The 27,428-nt window shown below is 39.4% G+C and overlaps 1 protein-coding gene across 1 annotated transcript; it reads right to left on the reverse strand.

Moving 5' to 3' along the window:
• Nucleotides 1-201: 201 nt before the first annotated feature.
• On the reverse strand, nucleotides 202-17,214 carry LOC146373868 (uncharacterized; the record flags this gene model as incomplete). The annotated part of the gene is made up of 2 exons (XM_084950821.1): nucleotides 202-3,582; nucleotides 16,949-17,214. Coding segments are annotated over 2 exons (465 nt in total), but the record flags the coding sequence as incomplete, so codon positions are not given.
• Between the last annotated feature and the right edge of the window lie 10,214 nt (nucleotides 17,215-27,428).

Here is a 27,428-nt window from a genome sequence, read left to right on the forward strand (position 1 = left end):
AATAAAGGTGCAAGTCTCAATGATCTAAGTAGGCTAGCACTAAAATGTTCTTATGTGCTATAAAAGGTGGAGATAAACCTACAAACTGATATGAAAGCAGCTGGTGTTTGAGCACAAAAGTGAAGACTTTTTGGTTTATACTTTATACTCTTTGCCAGACATAAAACTTGAATCGTTCAACAACAACGACAGAAAAAAAAATCAGTTTATTAAAATGTAGGTTTTATTATTATAGGTAGTCCATTGATTCCATTGATTACACAATGAACAGGGCAAGAAACAGTAACATAATTAAACAGGTTATAGGTTATAGCCTCCAGTTATAAGGTTGCAGAAAGAGTTTGATGTGCTACTTGAGGTCAGGGAAAAATGCAGTGAGGGGTTTGCAAGAAAAGACATACTAATCATAATCTGTGTAAGCGTGAATGTGCAAGTGAGAAGTTCAGAGAGTTCTCATGTGAGTTGCTTATGCATCTTTAAATGAATTTTCTTCAGCGCATGTGAAAGATTGATGTAACCACCATGAAATCATTCATTGGTTCGTGAAGTTCCATTTTAAAGCCTTGGTTTTAGCTTTCTGGTTGCCAACACATAAATTTTCCTTGGCCATAAGTGACCATGTTTGGATGAGAGGGTGGAGTAATGCAGCTAAGGCTAGCAAGCTTGGGTAGGAAGGTGCATCCATCCGTATGGGTGCATAACACATACACAGATACTTGCAAATTAGTGCATAGTACAACAAAATGCTAGAATATCGCTCACTTAAATTGTAGCGTGGATTTCTTTGACAGCATGTTAGTAATCAACTTCTCAATAAGCCATGTTATTTGTCAGATAGTTGCATTAAAAATATTCCAAAAGGCACCAACACCACATATACTTTGAGAGGTACTTTTCAGTGGCTAGCAGAGGTGAAGCCTCACATACAGCTACAGGATACAGCAGCAAGTGTCTGCACACACCTGCCAATCGAAGTGGCTGTGCCACTAATAAGCCTTTAAGCCTTAATACAATTTAAAACAGGTAAATTATATATATTTTAAAAATAACCCCTATGCAATTACTTTTTTAAAGAGAAAGGTTTTTTAAATCCCACAATTCAGACATGGTCATTTCTGTTGTAAATTTGGTCATTTTACCATGGGACTCCCTGGGGATTAACTCAGTTTTGGAGCTAGTCTGTGGTGGCCACTTATAATCCAGTATTTAGTATAGGCTGTGGGCACACTTGTCTGAACCTTGTACAATTTATAAAAATAGACTGTGGTCAACAGAACCATCTACACTGAGTTTCATTCCAAACATTTTCTTGTATAGTGATTGTGACTTTTGGATTTACTTGACAACAAACCAAACAAAACACTCAATGTCAAATTGCTACTAAACCTAAGAGCTTACATACACAGTGTAACAAGTAATCATATGCAGAAATGATAAAATATCAAGGTTTTCCACACAAGCCAACAGAAATCTCAGAAAGTTAAGAGAGCACTCAGAGTCGCTGGTCATTCATTTTGGGGAAATAAATGGTTCCTGTGCTCTGTGAAATGACAGCAGGGACTCACGTGTTACTATGTCTTCTCTGGTGTCAGCTTGTTGGTGGAGAAAAGAATGATGAGGATAAAGTGTAGATTTGAGCCAGTCCTCCCTGCTTGCTTGTCAGCTGCATTTTGCTTTGCTCCTCCAATACAGTCACAGCTCTGAAACCTAAAATTATATCCATAATGACATGCAGCTCCATTGAACAGGTTGTAACCAAATCCCGGGGAGTTTTTTGTGCCTTTCTGAGTTTCAAGACAGATGGTGAAGCTTTGTACAGAGATTTGATGTCCTCTTTTTTCTGACAAGCCATGCTGTTTCTCACCAGTTTGTTTATCACTGTTGTAGTCCTTTGTGTCGCACTGCAAAAGTACACAGTCTTGATTTGTGTGACATTGTCTCTTTTTCATGCTTTGCACTCTGTGTTGCTGCTCTGTGCCTGGCTTCCATATCCAATCACAGAAACATGGCAACACAACACAGACAATCATTTTGTGGCCCCAATTACGCACACAGGGATCTTTGCTGATGTACAAAGCTTCTGCAAAGGCTAAAACGTCATCCAGCTTCATGTCTTCGTGTTTTTAATATCGGTAATCGTGTGGAATGAACAGAAACACTACAATGAGTTATATTGGTCAAAGCGTTATAAAGAGTATTTCAATACAGCAATATAAGCTTAAGTAAACATCTCATGATTCACACGTGTGAAAGAGTACTGTATAAAAAACCAACTGTAGAGCAAATACTTTCACATTTTGTATTTCCATTACAAACTAGAATGAGACGCAATCTCCATATGCGATATAAACCACGTCACAGTTTACCAATTTAGGCAAGTGCAATAAAATAACCTCCTTAATGCGAGATGTGATCATTGTAGTAAGTTAGAGGAATGTGATCATAGATAAACAGCAGTGTATTCTGACAGAAAAACTGTGATGTATCAGATAGAAGTGTATATATAGACAAAGACTAGAAGCAGGAGGTTAAGGACAATGCCAATGACTCCTAGCACAGCCAGGAATCTTTCTTCTGGTGTGCTCAGGTATGGACATGTCAGGTCCATGTAAAACCTTTTCAAGAAATCTGTTAATTAATAAAAGTGGTATTTCACTGGACGCTCGGATTATTTGTGTGTTAGTATCGATGTTCTGTTCAAGTAGATTTATGGGTGTTGGGAGCAGATAGGCTAAAGGATCCCGCTGTTGATAAATGATAATAATTACTTTAACAATGTTGGTCCCAAGTAATAGTTTTAGGAGCATATACCTTTCTTATCAACTCATTTGTTCTGGTTGAATCAAAAGTGTCTTGTTTTTGTAACCTTTTAGATAAATGGCAGTGTTTTGTTTTTTTTTCAAGTTTGCACAAAAGTGTGGAAGGAACATGGCTTTCAAATTTGAACACCATTAAATCGAAGACAATCATGACCTCCACTCCTGCTGTCTGAGACATCCCATAAATGTTAGCCCACAGTTATGGAGCAATATGAATACAGGTATATCACTGTTGCCATAATGGACACACTGTGGGGAAAGAAATGACACAGTTAATATGAACAGTACAGGAAAGTCCAGGCAATTCCACATGACGCTCCTCCTCTGTGCTGCAGGCAGTCTTTAGCTAGCAGAGTAGAGCTGTCTTAAGAAGTAAACAGTGTAGATGCAGGTGTAGATAAAAATAGTTACAATCCAGCTGAACAAACTGCCAACAATCCTCATAAGTCAGTGCTTACGTCAAATAATCAAACCCTCTTAGTATAGAAATACTTAAAGAGAGGGATGGCAGTGTTGGTAAAAGTACTGTGCCAGCGTCTCCATGCTCAAGTGCAGCAGAAAGCCTTAGGTGACGGAGGTGTAGATGTAGACAAATATGACCACTAAAAGATTGAGAATGGTCCCAATGATGCCCAGCACTGCTAAGATTCGCTCTTCACGGTCATTCGTGGAGTCATCCTCTCTTGCGTGAGCGCTGCAGACATAGCGGCTGCCCGGGACCATTGTTACCATCACAGAACCCCACCCCCACAGGGCGTGATGCCTGGCAACAGACACAGTGAAGAAGAATTAAGATACAGCAACAAAGTTGAAAGGAGAAGAGGAAGAAACAGGTTCATTACTTCTAACAGAGAATTGCTGAAAACTGTTCCTCTCTTTCCCCATCACAACACAAACACATTCATTTTTCCTGCATTCATTTGATATTTACCATTTTGTGCAGTTGCTAAACACTCGGTGAAATTTGACAAATAAGACACAACAGTTGGGCACAAGCATCTCATCTCAATGTCAAAATTAAATTTCGACTATATCTAACATTACAGATACACAGAGAAACACTACAGAAAGAGAAATAATAAGCATGCACAGCAATAAATACAATAAAATATTAATATTTACAAAAAATGCAGTGATTTGGTAAAATAAAAAACACTAAGTGTGATGTATGTAGTGGACAGTTACAAGCAACCTGCTGTTTGTTAAGCTCTAGCTGATCTGGCTTGATTCTTTTTGACTGCCTTGTGTATCCTTGTGTATCTTGTGTGTGCTGTATCCAACCCTTACATGACCCCACTTCATTGTCTTTGCATGTTTATATCCTTACCCTACTCCTCCCTCCTCCACCTAATTCATCTCTCATTCTCATCACTTCAGTGTTCAAAGTTTTGTAGTGCTGCATCTCAGACTAACTGGTCTATATGTATTTGTGGGAATTACCCTTTTGTAGCACAACGTTTTAAGAGGAGAATATTTAACTGAATCAATATGCTGCAAGCTGCACTGAATTTAGCACAGGAAAAAAATCCTTTCATTTTACTCGATCGTTGTGATTGCCAATAGGAGTGTTCATTTATTTGGAATGAGAGGGGCAGAGTCATCACTACATGTCTCACTTCTCTCTCACATAGTATCACACCAGACTTGAAGGTTTGCTCTGTGCGATAGCCAAACTACTCCAATTCCTTTAAATTCCTTTTTATAAAATAAAAGTTAACTCATATTATTTATAGTTATTTATAGTCACAGATAAGTTATTTCATGAACTTCTGTGTGGTTTGTCTTTGGGTTTACCACACAGAGATAGGTGCTTATAAAACATCAGAGATAAATCCACTGCATGGATGCACAACCAGTGGTTGCAATACCTGGATTCTCTCCTCTACAAAGCTCATTAATGAAATCTGTCTTTTCTGTGAAACGAACCAAGGACCAAAAAAAAAAAAATTAACAGAACTGATGTTGTGAACTTGGAAAACTAATTAAATTAAAGCTGCAAGCAGCGTTAAGAGGGCCCTCGCACCCCGGCGCGTTCAACCACGCCCAACACCTACACCCAGCACGTCCGATCTGATGTCACATTGATGGAAATCATGTGTAGATTTGTAGTCGTCCCATTAGGTGGCGCTCTAACCATGACTGACAAATGGCATATCGAACATTTACGAGCTTGACTCTCGACTCATGGCTGCCACGTTTGGGAGAGATTGGACATTGTGCTTTTGAGTGACAGCAGATTACTACTTTCTGGCTAGTGAGTGAAACTCCATGTGGCGCCATGACCACCCCGTTTCGCCAAACATAAAAAGCTTTACAATTTATTATCACAAAGGTCTATAGACTCCATGCACTGGAGATCACGTCATTTTGATGAAATCATGAGGAGGAGTTTGTCAAAGTATGAGGCCTGAAAAGAGGGGAAAATGTTGCCAAAATTACACATTAATTTTAAAATGGCTGACTTCCTGTTGGATTTGGGATATTGCTCGAAGAGACTTTTTTGTACATCTTGATATCTTCTATAAGCTTACCAGGTTTGAACCTCATAGATGAAACACAGCAGGGGCTGATGTTTTGAAATTTTGTAGGGGGCGCTGTGGAGCCATTTTGCGCTATTCAAGGAAAATGATCACATAACAAGAAAGCCTTTATCACACTGGAGGTGTGCACCAAACTCCAAGAGTTTTTGCACTTTCCAAGCCCCTCAAAAGCCACTTCATCTTTCATGGTGAACCGCCTTGCCACCAGGGTGCGCCGTTCAGTTTAAACTCACAATTTTCTTACTGAAGCATCATGAGGGACTGATGGTGATATTTACCGCTTTTGAGGTGGACCTGATGAACCTGTGAAAATCAGTTTATCAAAATGAAAGACATGACATTTCCTGTTCCCACTAGGTGGCACTCTGCGTATTCCTGACAATGGGCATATCAATTTATTCAGGGCAGGTCTGTCATCACGCCTGTAAAGTCTGGTACTGATCAGACTGGTTTTCTTTGAGTTATACTAATTTGTTTCTTCATGGCAAGACGAGGCTGCAGATGTCACCCATCACTATACTGTACCCCAAAGTGTAAAACATGACTCCTGTTCCCACTAGGTGGCGCTGTCATTGATGTCAAATGTGGCAGTTGAAATTTGTTCAGGGGTGGATCCTTATCATATGTGTGCTCTTTGGTCCAGATCGGACAATGTATGACAGAATGAGAGGCAATAAGATTTTCATGGTGAATGATCAAAATTCTGTATCTGTATCCTGAAAACTCAAAAGCTCTACAATTTAATATGGCCCAGGTGTGTAGTTGACACTGACCAAATATGAAGCTTATACGATCAAATCCCAAGGAGGAGTTCGCAAAAGTACGAGGCCTGGAAATGGAAAAATCAGAGCCAAAATGTCACCTTCAATCCAAAATGGCGGACTTCCTGTTGGGTTTGCATCAGTGGTTCCACTGACTTTTTTGTTCGTCTCAGCATGATACAGGTGTGAGCCAAATTTCATACATGTAGCTCAAACTATGTGTTCGTAGGGCTGCATTTAACAACGCATAGGTGGCGCTCCAGAGCCATTTCCCAATGCTCTTATGTAAAACCATTAAAATACACAATTTTTCACCAGACCTGACACATGTGCAAAATATCACGAGTTTTTGAGCATGTTAAAGCCCTCAAAAAGGCCCTTGTTTTGCCTGAATAATAATAAGAAGAAACAGAGCAGATACAATAGGGCCTTTGCACTTTTAGTGCTCGGGCCCTAAATATAATAAAAACATAAAGTAAACTTCTTTAGTTTTAGCATCTGCTGGTTTGGTAAAGTTGTTATTACAGTTGTCTGATGAGGCACTGATGGATGTGTTTATTGAGACTCTGGATGTTTACCAGACTGTGAGTCAACTGTGCTACTGTAATACCTGTTCTGATTTCCCTAAATCGTGCCTCCATACCATACCACAATAATTTAAAAGACTAAAACAAAAACTGAAACTAATAAAAACTAAACTAAACATTTTCAAACAAAGAAAACTAAACTGAAGTGAGAAAATCAAATTTGGAAACTAAGTGAAACTAAACTTAATTAAAACACAAAAAGTCAAAATAAAATGAAAATGAAAAGTTAATTAGAAAGTACAAAACTATAATAATTCTGCCAATATATAATAGTAACATTAATACAAACCACAGTACCCCATACTACTGGCTGACTCATGCATTATTGACATTACACAATTTGTAGAAATGAGTGAGCACAGCTCCACTCTGTGCCTGCAGACTGCCCGTGCAGTACCAGGCTCAGACCTCTCTGTGAGGAGCTCTTCTTCAACTTCAAGAAAGAAAACACGCACATTTAGCACAACAGCTCAACACCAGCGACAGAGATGGAAAGAATGATTCCAGCGCTGTCTCCAAAACAGCAACAGGCAGCTGTCACTCAGAGAAAAATCAGCAAGTATGTTGCTTTGACATACAGTAGACCCCATGTCCTGTAGTGAACAATATAAATAAGTGTGGACAGTACAGTCATCATGTGTGCGAAATCTGCTATTTGCTCATTGGCTATGTGCTGATAAATTTTTGGTAATGCAAAAATACTATTCTCTGTACAAGACATGGCACTCGTGGTATCCAAAACTAAAACACCTTCAGAAATTTAGAAATCCTGATAACTGTAAAGGCTTCACAAATGTTTTATTGCCACTGATTCGATGTACCCCAATCTCGTCATTTCTTAAATACTCCTAAAGCAATTTCATATAAGCATCTTTTCTTCTAGCTGGTTCCAATATTTCAATTAAATCTTTTGTCAAAATTCTTCAAAATCCACAGTCTGTAAAATTCATTACATTATGTCTTCTTCCATGCTTTTGTTCCTCTGTATGCTCTGTTGCTAAGCATTAGAGCTGTGAGGGATCAGTGGTGTCCTTTAAAAATGAATAAGGTCAGATGCTGATGAGGGAATTATCAGCCGTTCTTGGAGACAGTTTGGGAGCACACAGAAAAAGGGAGGTTAGGATTACGACGGCGCAAGCGTGTGTGTGTGTGTGTGTGAATATATTCTAAAATGAGTAAGACTGTTGGGCTGTCCAGTACTCTGAACCATCCATGACTAAGTCCACTTTCATCCAGTTTTTTTTCTATAATCCACGCCCTTACAGTGGAAGGAAGTAGTATTGACAAAAACTGGCCATAGAAACAATATTTTTTTATAATGTGTTGTTGTAAAAGAGCACATATTCCCTCTGAACTCTTTAAAATCAGTAAGTCCAGACATGTACATACATAGTAAATAGGGGTGCAACGATACTTGTATCGATATTGAACCGTTCGATACAGTGCTTTCGGTTTGGTACGCATACGTATCGAACAATACAAAATTTTGTGTTGAGCGCTCAGTGGATCTGCGCTCGACTACTCCGCCTAGGCTGCACTGTCGAGCGCAGATCCACTGAGCGCAGCGCAAGCTAGCAAGACAGAAGCTAAGCTCGTTGCAACATGGCTACTGCCTCAACGCTACCTGAAACTGAACCTCCCCCACCCTCATTCAGATCTGGCGTTTGGAACTATCTTGGTTTTCATGTGAAGTATGACCCTGAAGGTAAGCGCGTCATGGACAAAAGTAAAACACTATGTCGGATGTGCCACGCAATGCTCAATTTGTGGGAACTAGTGCGTTAGCGCAGTTAGCTTGTTAACTTGTTAACGCTGTCCAGCCCCACGCACGGGGCGATCTGCGGTAACTCGTTAACGGAGATTTGCCGCGTTATGGCGTTAATGTCATTTTAACGAGATTAACGCTGACAGCACTTGTGGGAACACAATGAATATGACTGCACATTTACGCCGACATCATCCTAGTGCAAAGACAAGTGGAAGCAGACAAAAACAACAAGCACGCATGCTACAAACTTTACCCGAGTCATTTAGACAGCCGTCAGCACATGATTCTCCTTATGGGGACCTGATATGTTTAATATGCTGCTGAGAATATAGCCCAGAAGAAGCGTATAGTATAGCTTTTATTTTGGAAAGAGACATTTCTCTGTAATAAACTCTCTTTTCCAAAGATGAGTGATTTCTCGATCAGATAGATTTATTGTTTTGTTGTTTCAGCAACATTAAATTTAAAAACTTTGCTTTTGAGTTAATATATATATTTATAATTTTAATAAATGACAAATTAAAAAAGCATGAACATTTTTTGTATCAAAAAAATATCGAACCGAACCGTGAATTTTGTGTATCGTTGCACCCCTAATAGTAAACACTAGTTGCTATTCATCCTCAAAGAGTTTCTCTGCCCCGGTTCTCTACTCTCTACACTTGTTGTCTTTTCATTTTGTTGGTCTGCTGGCTAAACATTTCAACATCTAGCAGCTGTTCAGGCTGCCCAAGGGTGCGATTGTTTTTGTGTGTGTGCATGTCCTGTATAGAACTAGAGACACAGCACAATCTTTTGATGCAGCTGAGCAGTGTAACGTGATTATTTCCAACCCACTTAAAGGGGATTCATGGCACACCTCAAAAGTTGAAGCCATAAAGCATAGAAATAGATGGATGCTGGTGATGAAAAAATGTTGGCCACCTGTTAAAGGCTCTTCCATTTGATCCTCTTACAGAAATTAAAGTAAGAGAAGACTGATCCTTTTCCTTCACAAATAGCTACTAGAAACTTTTCAATTAATACAATATTTTTCATAAATGTTTTTCTTTGAACAATAAAAATATTCTAGGTGATCAATTCAAGAAACAGGTGGTTCAGACCCAAACCAGATTGCTGTGCATCTCAGCCACATGCAGTAGATATCTGAGCAACTGGCAAAAGTCCATTAAAGTTATGAAGCCACATACCAAGCTACATGTTACCTATCATTATAGCATAGTGTTAGAATGCAACAACAATGCATTTTTTCCCCTCACACACAGATGAAGTCCCATCACCTCTTGAAGACTTCATAGTACCATATTATCCTAAGAGGGCACTTTGCTCTCAGACTGCAGGCAACTCCCAGTTAGTATTCAGGCAGCAGAAACTCTCCTCTTCAAATGAAGCTTAAAACTTTCCCTGAGATATGTCTTAGTTATGCTGTGGTGGACCCAGGCCCTAGGAGACTTCCCATGATGCACTGATCATGTCTTCTCCATTCCCATCTTTCCACTGTATGTGTTCATGCACCATTACTACATGTCATTAAAATTTGTCTTCTCTCTCCCACACTTTCTGTTTTGGCCTGTCTCTCTATGCTCTCCTTTTTTCTTTTTCTGTTGGGGTTTTCTCTCTTACAGTGCAGGCTTTTTACTTTGCAATATAAAGTGCCTTGAGATAACTATTGCTTTAATTTGGGGATATGAGCATAAACAAAATTGAACTGAATTGAATTTTCAAGCATTGTGTCTGGTTCTTTTAAGATTTAATGTCTTATTTTATCAGAAGTATAATTATGATAGTTATGTCTTTGATTATGCTATTGTAAAAGCAATGGTATGATCTGGTACTTTGATTGTTGGATCTGTGATGCTTTGATTAAATGCTGTTCTCGCTTTGCTTGTTTAATAGCAACAATGTAAGGACCTGCAATCGAAACAACTGAGAAGTGACAATACTACTAAAACCCATGTTACATATCTCAAATTACTATTACCTACAGTATTTAAGTTCAATTGCACTGCAAAAGGTGGAATGAAATTAAACATTGATCTGCCAGGATGGTTGTTTGATCCACCAACAGTACAGTGTTTTTGTTTTGTTTTGTTTTTGCATGTTTGAAATTTCTACATTTCTTAATTTTAAATGAAATACTTGCTATAAATGTACATATACATCATGAATATGCATGCATATGTGTATCTGTGGCTAATGAAGAGGAACAGTGAATTGGTGGGTGGGTGTCGATTCTCTAACACTCATGATTTGAGGGTATTGTACTGCAGAACGTAGTGTGTTACTACAAAAATGACAAGAAAAAGGCAATTAACAATGGAAGAGACGCAAACCACCATAACACAAATGTTGGTCTTTCTTACAGAGAAATTGCAAAGAACGTCAAGGTGTCAGTGAGTACAGTTTCCTTCACCATCAAAAGGCGAACGCTGACAAGAAGAGGTCCGACCCAAAAGCAGACCCAAAGGCACAACTGAATCAGAGGATAAGTTTCTGAGAGTTAACAGCAGCTAGGTGGCTCACAGGACAACAGCTTCAAGCATAATAGTGGTCGTAGTAAGAAAGTCTCAGTTTTAAGTGAGAAGACTTCGAGCTGCAGGTTTGACGGTACGAGTTGCAGCAAGAAAGCCATTGCTTAGACGTCAGAATAAGAGAAGGAGGCTTGCCTAGGCCATAAAACATTGACACTGGATTACTGAACAATGGAAGAAGGTATTATTGGCTGATGAATCAAAATTTGAAATCTTCAGTTCATCACTCAGAATCTTTGTGTGCCGTTGAGAAGGCGGAAGGATGGTTCCACAGTGTGTGCAATCAACTGTCAAACATGGAGGAGGACGTTTGTTGACGCTCGGGGGCTGTTTTGCTGGATCCAGGGTCGGTGACTTGTACAGAGTGAGAGGCACTCTGAACCAAAACGGCTACTGCAGCATTCTGCACCGCCATGCAATACTCTCTGGTATACACCTAGTTGGCCAGGGGTTCATCCTACAGCTAGATAATGACCCCAAACATAAGTCCAAGGTATGCCAGAACTACCTCAGGAAAAAAGAACAAGATGGTAAGCTTGAAAACATGGAGTGGCCAGCACAGCCTCCAGACTTAAACCCCATCAAGCTGGTTTGGGATGAACTGGACAGAAGATTGAAAGCAAAGCAATCTACAATGCCGCACATTTATGGGAGCTTCTGCAACAGATATGGGAAGAACTTTCTGAAGAATATTTGAGTTCTATTATAAAAAGAATGACACGGGTGTGTTCAGCTGCTATATCTGCCAAAGGTGGAACTTTGAAGAGTCAAAAGTTTAGATTACATTTTGATCTATAAATTGATTCCATGATTTCTTTTTAAACTCCGCTTTCTTATTTGTACTATGCTTTCATTTCAGAGTGCAATGAGATAAACTTCATAACTTTCAATTAAAGACTGGGAACATTGGGGTGTTCTAAAACTTTTGACTGATATATATACACAGTGTACACACTAGTATACTGTACATGTAATATGCTGTATCGTTCACACAGGCTGGGTAGTTTCAAATCTATTTCAGGATTTTATATTCTCCCCTTTGCTTCCTTCATTTCTCCTTTTAAGAACCCACATTAGAACTAACTGAAGCAGCTCAAGTATTTACTCAATTTGAATTAATATTTAAATACATGCTGTATATTTTAGGCATTTAAACCTCTATAACTCACTGCTATTTCAAGAACAAAAGAGAAGGAGCTGCAATAAAATATCCTATTTAGTTCTTAGCATTTTGAATATTATAATATATTTGTACCATAAAGCACTGAAATATCGTAATGTGTTTTTGCACTGGACTATCGTACTCTACTATTTTATCCTTTTACCACGGCTAGGAGCAATTAATTTGCCTATTCTAATGAAATGGCCTTGTTAAAAAAAAGTATTCCTGCAGTATAGGCAAGCATAAATCAGTATATTACTGGAATCCTACTGAAAAATGAAAAATAAAAGAGTGTATGTCCCTAATTATGACTGTTCAGCTTTTTTGAGGCAAAAAAAAGTAATATTTTAGAAAAGCATGTGATTAAAGTCTTTTGAAAACAATCACAATTTGAATCTGATCTGTAAATTATTGCTAATATTTCACAAATAGCGATTATCCCGAACTTGTTTTGAACCAAACAATCAGGGCAGTGTAAAGTGCAGTAACACTGGGGAATTCACCATCGGCTCCCCCGCTGACTGAGCAATGCAAAGCAGTCTGCACCGTAAAACTCATGCATAAAATTCATCATAATTGGTGCAGATAGCTCCTCTGCTTATATCGCTGTCAGATTAATTTATATAGGAAGTTATATAAATTCCCTACAGATGGTCCATCTACAGCGCAGTGTGCATATGGGAGTCGGAATCTGAGGTCAGATAGCAATTTGCTACCAAAGCAATCTTATGGAAACATCCTGAGATGAAACTGAGGCTTGTGGGATGAATGCTTTACATTAGAATGATATCGTATCAGTAGAAGTAACTAATTTCATTTTACATCAATATCAGCAGCAGGTTTTATTTTCTTGTATGTAGTGCTTCCTTTGAAGCTGTGTAATGATCTCAACAAGCTAAAAAATAACTCAAATAGGTTTTGTATTATTATCAATATACAATATACATTAAATATTTATGCCAGTAGAATTATTGATTGAAGATCAGCCTGAGAACAGTAAACAAGACTCGCTGCTGCAGAGTTATGTCCATGTAGCCATACACTTATTGCTGTAGTAATGCATAATAGATAACAGATTTGTGGAGGCACTGATAAAAGTATCTATTGCCTCTAGTCATATACAAAAAAATACTGCTTCTGCTGGCAGTGGTGTCTCTATATTTTTGAATAGTGTGTGCTCCAAATAGCTTACTATGCATCAGTACTAATGAACTAAGCAATATTGGTAAAACTCTACCTTAGAAATATTTCTTGAATGTTTAAAATGACAGACACATTGTAGAGATGCAGACATAATTAGAGACAGTCCTGCCAGAAGGCTCCACCTCTGTGCTTCATCTGTTAGCATCCAAACCATCAATACCAGTCAGGTAATCCTAATGTCCTAATAAGAGCAACAGCATTACAAATAAATATGTCACAATTGAAACCAGTAAGTAAGCGATTAGAGGACCTGATACTAAAAAGGATTGTAGGGGTACAAAAGAAGAGCTAAAGGAAATGGAGATAAGTGTATGTGATAGGATTGTTTTGAAATTTTATAAATAAAAATAATTGATTGTTAGTTTGGCATTAGTTAGTAGTCTGCATACTGACACTGTTCAGCAGTATGTCACAAGATAGTACTATATCCATGGATGATCTGGATCATGGTGGTATTGTTTAACATTGAACAAAGACCCTTCAGTGACTTATTATGTGACTAATAATTTGAAAATAGGAAACAATAATATTAACTTGCTTTTTTTTTAATCCAGATGACCTCAAAATGAAGACTAAGGCATAAAAAACTATCTGCGTGCTTCCTGCTGAGCCACAATGGCTCCCGTAGTCGGCTTCCATTTATTACTAGTTATTCACTCGGAGGTACTGGGAGGCTAAAACCAGTACAACTTTTTTTTTCATCCTCTCCACCTTGTCTTTTATACTTCCAAATAAATGTGATTTATTACACATCTCATACTGATGATAATAAAAAATAATTGTCTCATAATAATACAATCAAAAATTTTCTATATATATATATATATATATATATATATATATATATATAAAGCGAGAGAGAGACATATATTAATCTCTGGCTCTCTTCCACAGCATGTCTTTTATCCTATCTTCCTTCTCTCACCTCAGCAGCAGGCAGCTGGCCGCCCCTCCCTGACCCTGGTTCTGCCGGAGGTTTCTTCCTGTTAAAAGGGAGTTTTTCCTTCCCACTGTCACCAAAGAGCTTGCTCATATGGGTTCATATGATTGTTGGGTTTTTCTCTGTATGTATTATTGTAGAGCCCTGCAATATAAAGCGCCTTGAGGTGACTGTTGTTGTGATTTGGTGCTGTATAAATAACATTGGATAAATAAAAACTGGATGGATATATATGAATAAATAAAGCTTATTTATGCCAACATAAACTATGGTAACTAAAACCTAGTCTCTGTGTGTAACTCATCAACGCTGGCTTCTCCTTAACAGAAGATCTGACCTCTTGGTTCCTAATCTAGCTATTTGTACACAGTGAGGTCACTGTTAAGCAAATAAAATAATAATAATGTCAAATACAATAACAGATTTAAGTTATCCTGTGGTGAACTGTGCTGTATGTGTCGGCTGTATAGCCAGTTGTGGTCACAGGAAGGAGGAATTGCAAGTATTGATTGGTGTCATTGACTGGTAGAATTATTGACTTCACAGAAAGTCTCAATCATTAATCTTACAGTTTTTGTATTTGCCACACTGAACAGAGACTCTGTTTAGTCTTAGATCACTGTCACGCACATGCACAAAGGAAACATGTATGGGCACCGTGTGCTGTGGAGAATGTAGCATATATAGTGATGTAGTCAAATATAGTCATTTTACCATTGTCCTCTCTCTCTCTCTCTCTCTCTCTCTCTCTCTTTCACACACACACACACACACACACACACACACTGAGCTGATTTGCATTACATCATGGTGATGGTGTGGGAGCCAGATCTTTATGACACTAAAACATCCCACAGCCTCATTACGGGCTTGGCTGGCCAGCACTGCTGGAATATAAGGCCAGCAGCCATCAAGCAACTGTCACTTCTCCTCAGCAACAGTCCTTCCTTCTCCACGCTGGTGCATGTGTGTTGTTAATGATGTGTGTATGTGTGCTTGTGTGGAAAGAAGAACCAAAGAGGGTGCCTACTTTACGACAGAGTGACTGTGCATATGTGTTTGTGACAGAAAGGGAAGAGATGGAGTGCATCTGTGTGAGTGAGAAAGTGTCGGAGAAACACGGGGATAACAAGAACTCGCTGAGTTAACTGCTCAACAACTCAACTGAGCTTGTTGGTTCTGGTCGAACAACATTGCATTTTATACTTGATTTAAGTTTTTTTTAATAAAATGTAAAATAATCAAAGCATAATGCTAATGCTATAAATATTTAGCTTCTTCTCAGAAACAACAAAGTGATCCTTGCAGCATGTCAAATATTAGTGGACATTTTAATATCATCTCTAATACCAACATGGAACATTTAGTTGGTCCCAAGCAAATCACACGGTACATACAACTTATTTTACTCAGTGCAGGTTAGTCCTCAGGTCATAACTTGCTCTGATGTTTAGTGATTTTTTTCTTTTTTTGGCATGTACCTATATAAAAAGTGCTTTCTCACTTTATGTTAGGCACGTTAACATTTTTGTACTGTGCTCAGGGGAATTGTTTCTATGTTTTGCCTGAATTATTATTAATTGTTAGGAGAGCTAGAAGATATTTCCTAGACTGAAAATATTTAATTCTCCATTAATACATAATGATAAAATAATATTGTGTGGTTAAAAATGATGATGAGTCACTTTTTATTTAAATCCCAGGCTGGATGTCATGTGACCCTCTGGGCACTGCTATCATGTGACCTACATTAAACTGTGTGAATCAGTGGATGGAGGCATAATATCACCCCCTCGGCTTGCATATCGTATGGACTGTGTCAGATGACATGACCTGCATTAAATTAAATGAATTTAATTTAATAATCCTGACCTCTGACCTTTCACCTTGTACCTTGACCAAGCTCCTGTGGGGAATATGAGCTTTAAAAGGGTGATACACAGAGGCACACAGCCACACCTGTCCAAAGATGCTGTGAAAGTACATCATATAAGTAGAAATTTGCGGTTCCCAAACTCTGGTCAAGCATGAAATTTGGCATTTTCTGTGAATCTTATTAATTACTGTGAGAATTATTAGCAAAAATTGTTGAGCATAAGCGTAATCTGAAATGCTTTTGGCATGGCAGTGGTCTAGCAGTGTAAGCACTTAGAGATACAATGTACCAATTTACTTCAACATATATGCCACATGCTTTTCAGATGACTTTTCTGCTCACTTTCTACGTGTCAAACAAACTGCCACCATGTGCACATGACACTTGTAAACACAAGTCCCCTTGGACATGCTTATCCACAGTTTTTTCAAAGAAGAAAGCTGCGTCGTCAGTGTCAGGTGCACAAAAGAAAGTAGGGGACCACTACTTTTTTTCACCATTTCTTAATGGACTTTTTTCCAGTTTAATTTTTTCATACATGGTAGCATGCCAGCTGACAACATGCAGCATGCCAGCAAAGAATTGCAGCCTATTCGACAATTTTAAAAATGCCCCTTTTTTAAGTTATTGGAAAAAAAATGTGATGCCATTTTTTGTTTTTTCTCACGTACTGAACATATACCAAAACGATGGCTCCACCGTTCATGCCAAGCAGTGATTTTTGTGTACCATTACATGCTTTTGCAGATATTTGTACTCACCATACATTGCACCAGGGGGGCAGTCGAAGACTCCTTTCTTTCTTCTCTTTATCCGAGCATGCTGTCAGTTTTTTCTTCTCCACCGTCCTGCTGGTTTCTCTCGCCTCCTTCTTCTTCTCCTCCTCCCTCCCCTCCCTGTCCCCCCTCTTTCCACTGCTGTTCAGGTCCAGCGCTGTCGCTGGTGCCGAGAATCCAGGCGACACACACACACAAGCAGTTCTGGGTAACTCTTTGAGAATACACTTCGACACAGCTGGGTTTGAAGCTCAGCGCAAACACACACACCACTACACACACACATACACAAGCATACCCACAAACACAGCTGAGCACATCCACAGTCCTTACACACCCCCTGCGCAGCCTCACATAAACACACAGCTGGACTATTTGCAGCTGGATGGAGATTGTGGCATTGTTTTGCTGTTTTTTTGATGTTTTGAGGAATCAGAAATTCAGGTTGGAGAAATGGCAGTTACTGAATGTTTAGAGATCAAGAGGCAGTGGGACTTCATTCAGTCCAAGAATTTCCTCACATATTTCCTCAAGCAGTCTTCTATTGGTCAAATACTCAAATCTAATCCTTGCAGGAAACACACAAGAAAATCACTTATGCTTCAGCAGTGTTGGCTTAACTCATCTGGCAGGACTGGCGCTGTAGAAGCAGGTGAAGCATTTCAATCCAAAATGTAAATCAGTGTTCTTCTTGTAGAAAAGAAGAAAATGTTCTGGTCCTCATGAGATCGCTCAAATATCGGTCCTCTTCCTAAAGGTCCTCCTTTCTCTAGAAAGTCATAGCAGTCAATCCAAAGAAGTTGGACAGCTGCCCAAAAAAACTCCAGGAAGCCAACTCCTGGCTATTTCGCATGTCTTATGTTATTTTGTGCCAACATCTCTGCTTCATATCGCTCAGCTTGACTATTCTGGTGTAAAAACTCCTCAGAGAGAAAGAAATCAGTTGCATCTCTTCTGTTTTCCCCTCTGTGGAGCAAGTAACATGTTCTTGCCAGAGTGGCCTGTCGGCATCAATATTTAACAGCAACCTCTTGCTGTGCTGCTGTCACAGTTAAAGTTTCCATGTCCCCATCACTGTGCGCTGGATCTCATGTTCTCTGGTCTGCAGTGTTTTCTCTTCAGCTCCGTCTTTCTGTCCTTCTGTTCTTTATTGTATTTCCAATATTGCTCCAACCTTTCTACCCTCCATCATTGCCTTCCTCTATTTAACCCTCTTGAAACTTGCTCCATATCGCTTCTCTCCTGGAGGTAAAACAGCCACGCAGGACTTTCTTGCCCGCATGGAGCTCAAACAATCTTTCATTAATCCCCTCCTACTGTCCTTCTTTGCAGTTCTCCATCCACTAACCCTGCAGCAAACCTTCACTCAACCTTCCCTCAACTGGCTTCAGTCAAATTAAACCTTCCACTTTCTATATTCACCCTCTTCTTGCCTTCCTCTCCCTTTAGCAACCTGATTCACGTGGCCTATATATCACTCACTGCCTGCCTGCGTGGTTACTTCTGTCCTCATCCTGTCCTTCTTCTGTCTAATGACAGCTCAATTCTGGTCAAGTCCTCTCTGATTTTATATCTTCCTCATTGTTCCTCTATCTCCCTCCACCTCTCCTCTTGCATGCAGAATACGCGGCATTTGAGCTGCTGTGCTCTGAGTCATACCGCTCTCTCCTCCCTTTTCCTTCCAGAAGCTTGCAAATGTTCTTTTTTTTTTTTTTAGTGCCTCGCTTCTCTAACAACCATCAGGATTTGTTCAGCATTTTTTAGGTCCTAGGCGCTGAAATGATGCCTTTTCATCCTGCTGACAAACAGAAGGACAGCCTGTGGATAGACAGTCAAACAGAAAGACAAAAAGGAGCCAGTCATACTTTTTCCCAACAGAGGCAGGAGTCTGCTTTTAAATGCTTGATCCTGTCTGTGTTTTTGCTGTTGCTAGTAGTCTTACTCATTTGATTACAGAAGGCTTAGTTTCTCCTCTTCCCACTGGTGAAATGCCTTTTTCACTCGCCGCAGTCCCTGTAGCAAGTTTGGTCCATTTTTCCTCTCTTTAACCCTCACAGCTGGCTCTCCAAATATGTTTTTGTGACAGTCTGAAAAGAGGAGAAGAAAGGACAGAAGCATGTTTACTGTAAATACCACTGTCTTTTACACTCTAAGAACACACTGAGATGTTCTCAGAAAAGGGGGCAGAAGAGCTTATGGGTGGGTGAGTGGGTGGAATGGAAAGATGGTTAGCAAGAAAAGGTGTGAAGACAGAGGCACAAGGATGGATGAAGGGTAAGATGGTGAACAGAGGAAGATAAAGATGGGTACATGCATGGATTTAAAGGATGAATGGTTGGGCAGGTTAACTGCTGTCACAGAGGAAAAGGCCTCTCCAAGTCTCTGTTAGTCAAAACTATCAGTATAGTAGTATTTAAATGAGCTTTGTCAATATTTCATTCATTTATAGTTTGATATTTTACCTGCGTTGGAATCCTGCCGTACTCTCCCTGACAATGCACTGCTGCTCTCTTTTAATTTCTACCTCTCTCATCGTTCTCTGTCTGCTGCTGCAGCCTCAGTCTGTGCCATCACTAAAATGCAGTATCCCTTCCCTCCCGCCTCCTCTCCTGCTCCTACTCCCTCTGTCTCTCCCACTCTGTTTCCCTCAATTTCTCTCCCTCCTTTACCCCCACCACGCTCCCATTCTCTCTATATTTGTCCTTCTCTGTCTGTCTGTGCCTCTATTTTTCAGTCTCTCCCTCTATCTCCTCACTTGGTTTACACGTTCACTTCCTCTGTCCCCGCCCCTTCCGCCACTCTACCCCCTGTCTCCACTTTCCCCACATGTATTCCATCACCACCTCTCCTCCTCCCTTTCTTTCACTCTCGTCGCCTGCTTTTTTCAGCCTTTCCTCACAGAGAAGCTTCGAGAACACACTGGACTGGACAGGCTCTGGGAGGGGAAAGCTCGGGGGACATGTGAACACCATTCACAATCGCGCCGCATGAATAATACATCCATAGTACGTTCATACTTTTTCAAATGCATGCACACATCAAAAACCTGCTCCAAAGATGTTCTCTCGCTCTCTCGCTCTTTCACTCTATCTGACTGAGAAAAAACAAAAGTACATCCTGCTCAACAAACAATGAGGATTTTGCTATGCGCTACCTGTGCCAGCCACACGTGCTAAAACGCAGCTCACTGAACGCACTGAGAATGAAAGCAGGTCTTCAGCAGCGCAAGACCACAGCTGCAAATCAAAGAAAGATTGAGCAAAATGTAATTAGTAAATTTCTCATACGACTGCAGCCACATACTGTTTTTGCAAAAAATATGTCATTTAAAATGAAAATTCAGTTTTGACAAACATTGATCGACTCATTGAGCTTCTAAATGAAACATTAGTACATTTAGGTTTGTGTAACCAGTGGAAAAGAGACAGAAGATCAGAAAGGGAAAGCGTTTGAGTGGGTTTTCTTGCATGTACATATTGCGTTGTGCTGAACATTTGTGCATATATGTGTAAACTATGACATGTGCATCATATCGTCCTCTTGCATATATGTATGTGTGTGTGTGGCTGAGGTTGTGTGCGTGGGTGGTTGTGTGTAGCTGGTTAGAACTGTCCTTTTGGCCCCTAGCATCACCCAGTGCCACCATCTGTGCTGCCAGCCAGATGGGAAGGGTGTGTGTCTGCACAAATGTGTGTACATGAGTGAGTGTGTCCAAGCAAACATTTACATGATCACTGGATGCGCTGTTTTCTTATCTAGAATTTTTTTTTGTCAATCCACAGAGCAAACTAGCTGTTCTTACCATTTGTTGACTATAAATCTGATGCAACACCGCCACCCTCCACCCCATAGTAACATTTCATTGTTAAGTGACACTATGCCTGTTGTTTTCAAGTGACCTGAGTCCTCTAGTGATTGTAATAAGTGACTAAAGCAAATCATGCAGCTATAAAGCAAAGAAAGGAGTCAGGAGAGGTTACTACAAAGCCATGCAGTCTATGACAAAATAATCAGATACCTCACACTATGTACAACTCACTGTATCACTTGAAATATTCAAAGTACAACTGTGTTTTTTGTGTCATTTCATAGACATGATGGAAGGTGGAGATGTAGTGATTACACAAACTTATTTGAGATGAGCAATGGAACAACTGCCAAAATGAAACTACAAGATTAAACCGCTTTAACTGAAGAGTCATTGCTCTTACAGCAGATCTTATCTGCCTTGGTCATCTTCCAGCAATGGATGTTATGTGCATCACAACTGCACTGCATTGTGAGATATTTATACTTTTGTAGCGTCCATGCTAAAACAGGGACTTGTTTCAGCAAGCCCCAGGGTAGACCCAGCTGAGAAATATAATCAGCTGAGAGATTATATTTCACAGCTGGCTTGGGAATGGTGTCTCCCTGGAAGAGGTGGATGGAAGTGAGGAAGTCTGGGCTTCTCTGGTCAGACTGCTGCCCCCACGACCTGAATCCACAAATTGATTATAATAATAAGAAGATGGATGGATGCATGGATGGATGGATGGATAATCCTGGCACAAGTACTCTATGGGACTGTGCAAAACGTCTGAAAGCACCCATCATTTCTTTATTTTTTGTTCCTTTAGACTGAAGGAGGTCTTTAAAAGATTTTCTTTAGACACTGGCTATTTTTTCACTCAGTTTCAGTCCAGTCCTCATACCTGACCATTCTCAGGCAATTTAGTTTTTGTTTGCTAAGCCATTTAACACTGACCCATCACAAAAATACGTGTTCCTATTTTTTTTTAGTTGAATCTAGACAAAAGAGTGAGAAAGCCCATTTTGACAGGCAAAATAGTAATTCTAAAAGAGCTGTTAGCCAAAACATTGGTGTATCTCAGTAGGGTGTGAGGTGTTTCCTAAAAAATCTGAGGAAACTGGATGATTGGAGGACAAAAAAAATGAACAGCAAATGAACAGTATCTGATAGTCAGGTCCTTGAAATTTAGGACTGAAAATCTGTGGCAACAGGTCTCAAAGAGTGTTGAATCAAAATGTTACATTTTGGTTCCAAACGAAAGGCAAAGGTCTAAAAAGGAAACTCAAAGCCAAAACCTAAACTGACACAAAAAGCTCAAGGTTAGCTAGAGAAATCACTGGAGCAGACAGGAAGCATAACAAACAAAGACAAAGAGGAGGACGTGACAATATTTACACAGAAAGGACAAATTGAAGTTGGGAAATAGGATAAGGAGTAAGACCCTAAACACAAAAAAAACTTCAACTTTAAATGGAAAGTCTTGCTGTGAGGCAACAATGTCACCTGCTGTACCACCTGTACAAAGTTTTGCTCAACAGAAGTCCACAATTCACCCCCTGTCTTACCAAGTAAATCTTAAACCAGTTTCTGTATCTCTTGTCATATAAGATATTTCTCGTATCACACTTCTTGTTCCATCGCTTAGTCTTGTCCATAACTGCAGAAGTGTAAAACTTAAAAAGCTGAATCCTTGTCGGGTCATAGATGATTGATTGTTCCAAATTACTGCAATCCCTCTTTAATGGACTGTTTAACCACAACTTAAATGTGGTTGATCAACAGAGCGAAACATCTGCTCCCTTGCTCGCAAATTCGGCGCATTTAAATGGAGATATGTGTGGAGAATAATGCATTAAACATACATACAAACATACATACTATTTATGAGCAGGATACAGATGAGCATCAAACCACCGATGAGTAGTTTAGATGCTTATGTCTGAGAGTTGGATTACAATATGGGGCTGAGCTTGACTTTGACTGTGATCAGATTAAATCCCCGAAAGAGCAGTGTAATGATTAAAAAGCAAAAGATAAAGGAAGCAACACACTTGTGGGATTTTTTGTAAGCTATGCTGTTCAAACTCAAGAAGTAGATATAAATATCCTATTACACACAATGTGACAGAGTGGTGTCAACAATGCTGCAGTTGACACCAAGATTATTTAAAGTAGGCCCTGTTCACTGGTTCCTATTTGCCGGGCAACGATAAGGAACCCCGTGCAAAAATATATGCACTAAGGAGCAGAGCTAACAGGGTGGTTAATCCCACTAAATACTTGAAAAGATGTGGTAACTCAAATCAAACACCAAACCAAACAGACAGAGGCAAGAAAAACATAATGAGAGAAAAATGCTCCTAAGTTGACATCAAGCAACCGTCAGACACACACACACAGATATCTGAATCTTTTAGCTCATTCCCAGGTAAAAGCCATCGTTTTCCTGATCCTCACTTTTTTTCATTTGAGTTTGATTTTCCAGCTCTCTCCAAAAAAAAAAAAAAAAGCCAAACTTGCCTTTAAAAAAGTACAACTCAAAGGAAGTGCAAGAGGAGAAGAGACAGGCAATGAGTGATTAAAACAGTAATAAAGAGACAGTCGGAGGGAGCAAGAGATCTAAATTAGGAACAAAAGACACCGGAGGATGTGTGTGTGTGTGTGTGTGTGTGTGTGTGTGTGTGTGTGTGTGTGTGTGTGTGTGTGTGTGTGTGTGTGTGTGTGTGCGCTCATGTGGGCATTATCTGCACGTTTGCGTGTTTCTATGCAGTGTATCTTTACAGCCCCCTTGTGAAACCTCGGGCGACTTAATTCAGTGTTTCCAGTTCAGTCCTTTCCTGCTTTGCCTTCCTATTCTCTCAGTTATTTTAATATCTTTTTTAATGTAATGGAACTTAAAAGTGTATAAAAACATATATTATTGCTAAGAAAAGCGTATTAAACGAAGAAAACAACCATATTTTGTTGCTTTTGTTGTCTGGGAGGGTTTTATCTGCAGTGATATTTACACCACGAGCTTTATTCCTGCTGGAGTGATTTACTGTAGATCGATAGGACACTCTATCCGTTCCTTTTCGGTCTAATCCTGTTGAAGAATATCTATCGTCTTAATAAGACATAGATCCATTAGAGATAATTAATGTCACAGTTAAATCGGCTGCTGGCAAAGATTATCGTCACTCTGTATCATTTATTGCTTTTCCTATCTCTGTGCTTTTTAATCCAGTGTCCTTCTTAATTATCTTCTTTAGACTTTAGACTTGAACTAAAGTCAAAGTTATAAACAGGTGATCCCCTGTGCACACGGCTTGACTGAGCACACTGACGCAACATAGAGCTAATTTCAAGACAACAGAGGCGTTGCTGTCATCTTAACTCTGAAAAGCACGTTGTGCAAATGCATGCTTGAAAATGTTATACGCATGTGTCCATCTGACCACTGTGTGCATTTTTTTATTTCTTTATTATTTTTTACACAGGTGCACATGTGGTTCCCCTCTCCTGTTAATCTGGGTCAGCAGCAGACAAGCAATGATGAACTGCACAAGGGCTGCAGCTCTCCCTCGTGTTGATATTTCAGACTACAGGGTGCTCTGTAACAAAACATCTCTTGTGCTGTAGTCTGAGCCACAGTAATTAGTGGATGATTTATGTAATGTAATATAATAATAAATGCAAAACTCAGTGCATTACCAGCTCATTTTGGCCTCTGGGTATTACCTCTGAGATCATGGGGACACTCTGGTCTATGCTTTTATGCTTGGAAGTATGAAAAGGGGGTATTGAGCATGGCTTGGTTGTCTCTTGGTTGCGGAGCTGCTCTGGTGTGAATAGTTACGACTCTCTTACATCTAAGAGACTCCTTCCTGAGGCCATTGCCTAAAGTGTGTTCTGTCACCTTGCTTGGGTAAATAAGACAAAAATCCTGTGTCTGAAACAATGTCTCCCCTGAGACTTCAGTCAACACAGTATAGGACATTGCAAGCAGATGGGGCCAGCTAGCCTAAAGGCAGAGGGAGAGAAAGAGAGAGAGACTTATAAGGATTTTAATTGTAAGCCTGCAAATGGTACAACCACTTTCATCTTCTGCTTTGGAATTTAGACCTTAAGACCTGCATACAGTACAATGTCACTCCCATTAACATCACCATATAGCCACTTCTAGTAGCTTCACTGTAAAATATACATAAGATAATCTCTCACCACAGGGGCACCTCTGCCTTGCTTTACAGAGACAGACCTTTATTTTCGGAAAGTGCCACTGTCACGGTCCAGAGGACAGGATGCACGCAGTCTTTGGAGGACAGATGTGAGTGATGATGTGAGAAACTAGCACAGACTGAAGACAAGGTGAAGTAGCTATATGGATAAATTAATTAATGTGTCATCGCTGTGCTCTGAGGGCCTCTGATGGTTTCTTGGAATCCATGGCTCGAGTTTGCCTCTGCCATGCATGACTGGGTGAGTTTATTAGGCGATGGATTGAAATAGATTGAAACGTGCTCTACTGAGAAAAAAAAATGAAAGTAAAAAAAATTTTTAACAGTTGTGTGATAGTGCAAGCTAATGAAATAGATAACAAGGGAACATGGACTGTATTATTCACAGCTCCCTCCTCATTTTTCAGTGAGGGTAAAATTATACATGACTGCCTCCCTGTGGTCTGGAAGCAAAAGCAAGCTTTATTTAAATGTGATCTTTTTTTCCTGGTGTTCTGTTTATAAATACTTATTAACAAAAGGGAGCTAATTCCATTTTTATAATAAAAATCATCTAGGCCATTGTATTGTTCTCAGGTAAACATTACACAACTCTGGTAAAAAAATAAAATAAAATAAAAATCTATAAATATTCAAAAGTAATTCATATTTAGTTTATTATTATTAATAAATGATTAGTTTATTATCATTTCTTGTTTGCTATTTTTGTATTATTTTTAATGGTAACACCTTAAATCTACATGTGATTTCACCCACTGACCACTTTATTAGGTACACCTGCTGAACTGCTGATTAACGCAAATCTCAAATCAGCCAATCACATGGGAGAAACTCATTGCATTTAGGTATGTGGACGTGGTCAAGATGATCTGCTGAAGCTCACACCGAGCAACAGCATGGGGAAGAATGGTGATTTAAGTGGCTGTGGTTGTGGGTGCCAGAGGGGCTGGTCTATTTCAGAAACTGCTGATGTACTGAGATTTTACCACATGACCATCTCTAATGTTCACAGAGAATGGTACGAAAAACAGAAAATATCCAGTGAGCAGCAGGTCTCTGGTTGAAAATGCCTTTTCCCAGTTAGAGAACATAGGAGAATGCCCACTCTGCATCGAGGTAATAAGAAGGCTACAGAAACTCAAATAACCAACAACATCTAGAAAGCAACAGCCCACAGGCACGGCACCACACCCGATGCCACACCAGTCAGTTACAATTCTCATGGACTCACCAATACTGAACCACAGAGGGCTGAAGAGACTTGACTTCTGGCACAAGACTAGAAAGCTCAGAATTTGATGTAAACAAAATGTAAGCATGGATGTACTTGTATCAACAGTACAAAAGACAAACATGTCGGGTTCATATTTAAAGTCGATGTTTGTTTCCAGATCTGAGGAAAACAGTGTTACACTGCAACTAGGAGGAACAGTAGAAATCATTTTAATCCAGATCAAGAAAAACAAATGAATTTGGATAATGTACAGTGAGGCTAACCGGATTTCAAAAATATTGTTTGGAATCATGGTTTTTACTCTCAAAACATTTCGTTTTACATAGTGAAGAATTATGTCACCTTCAGTTTAAACCACATCCATAGAGGCAACACAAGATGGTGTACAGCTTCTGTTTTCTTCTTCGTCACTTCACTCCTTAATTTGCCCAAATGCTGCTTCTCTCTGTTCATTCAGCCATCTGTTTGTTTGTTAATATGGGACTGTTTGTAATAATGCCTCTTTTACACTCTGCTGACTTTCATATTTTAATGATTGCACAAATATATGGAGTGAGAATGAAGGAAATAAGACCGAGCTTTAGATTTCGTGATATTTAATTATAAAATTGAAATGTAAAGAAAATGTTGACATGTGGTGCATTCCAGCCCACTGAGTGTAACTCATCAACTCATCAGTTTTTCCTTCTGTCAAAATGTTGATATGCGTGCACATAAGAAGGCTGGACAGCTGGACCTCCTCATCCCCAAAGCTAAATTCTGTTTCAGAGAGCAAGAGCTTATTCTGATTTTATATTTATTTTTTTATTGCCCCTAAGGTATCATCTCTAAAACAATAGGCAGTACTTGCACTGTGGAATTACTTATTATTTATGCATCAACAGATAATTATGGCCTATCAGGAAACAAAAAGATCTTCAATGTTTATTCCATCTGACCATAAAATGTGTGGATGTTTATTTGGGGCCACAGAAAATATCTTTACGGTCAGTAAGGACTGTTTCCACAGTTTCATCACAAACATTTTTACTTCCTGTTTAAGGTCTACGTGCAAGTCAAGAAAAGTCAGTGACAAATGGGTCAAATGCTCTGTAAACTGTCTCAGAAATTTCAGATTAATATATCATAAATCCTCATTGTTTTACACAACAAAGTGTTTAGAAGTGTTGCTGAAGAAGAATCAGATACTGTTCAATAAAATTCACTGACAGCAAATAA

This window comes from Perissodus microlepis, chromosome 14 (genome assembly GCF_051167445.1).
Source record: "Perissodus microlepis isolate ML-2025 ecotype Zambia chromosome 14, ASM5116744v1, whole genome shotgun sequence".
In the NCBI taxonomy this organism is placed as follows: domain Eukaryota; kingdom Metazoa; phylum Chordata; class Actinopteri; order Cichliformes; family Cichlidae; genus Perissodus; species Perissodus microlepis.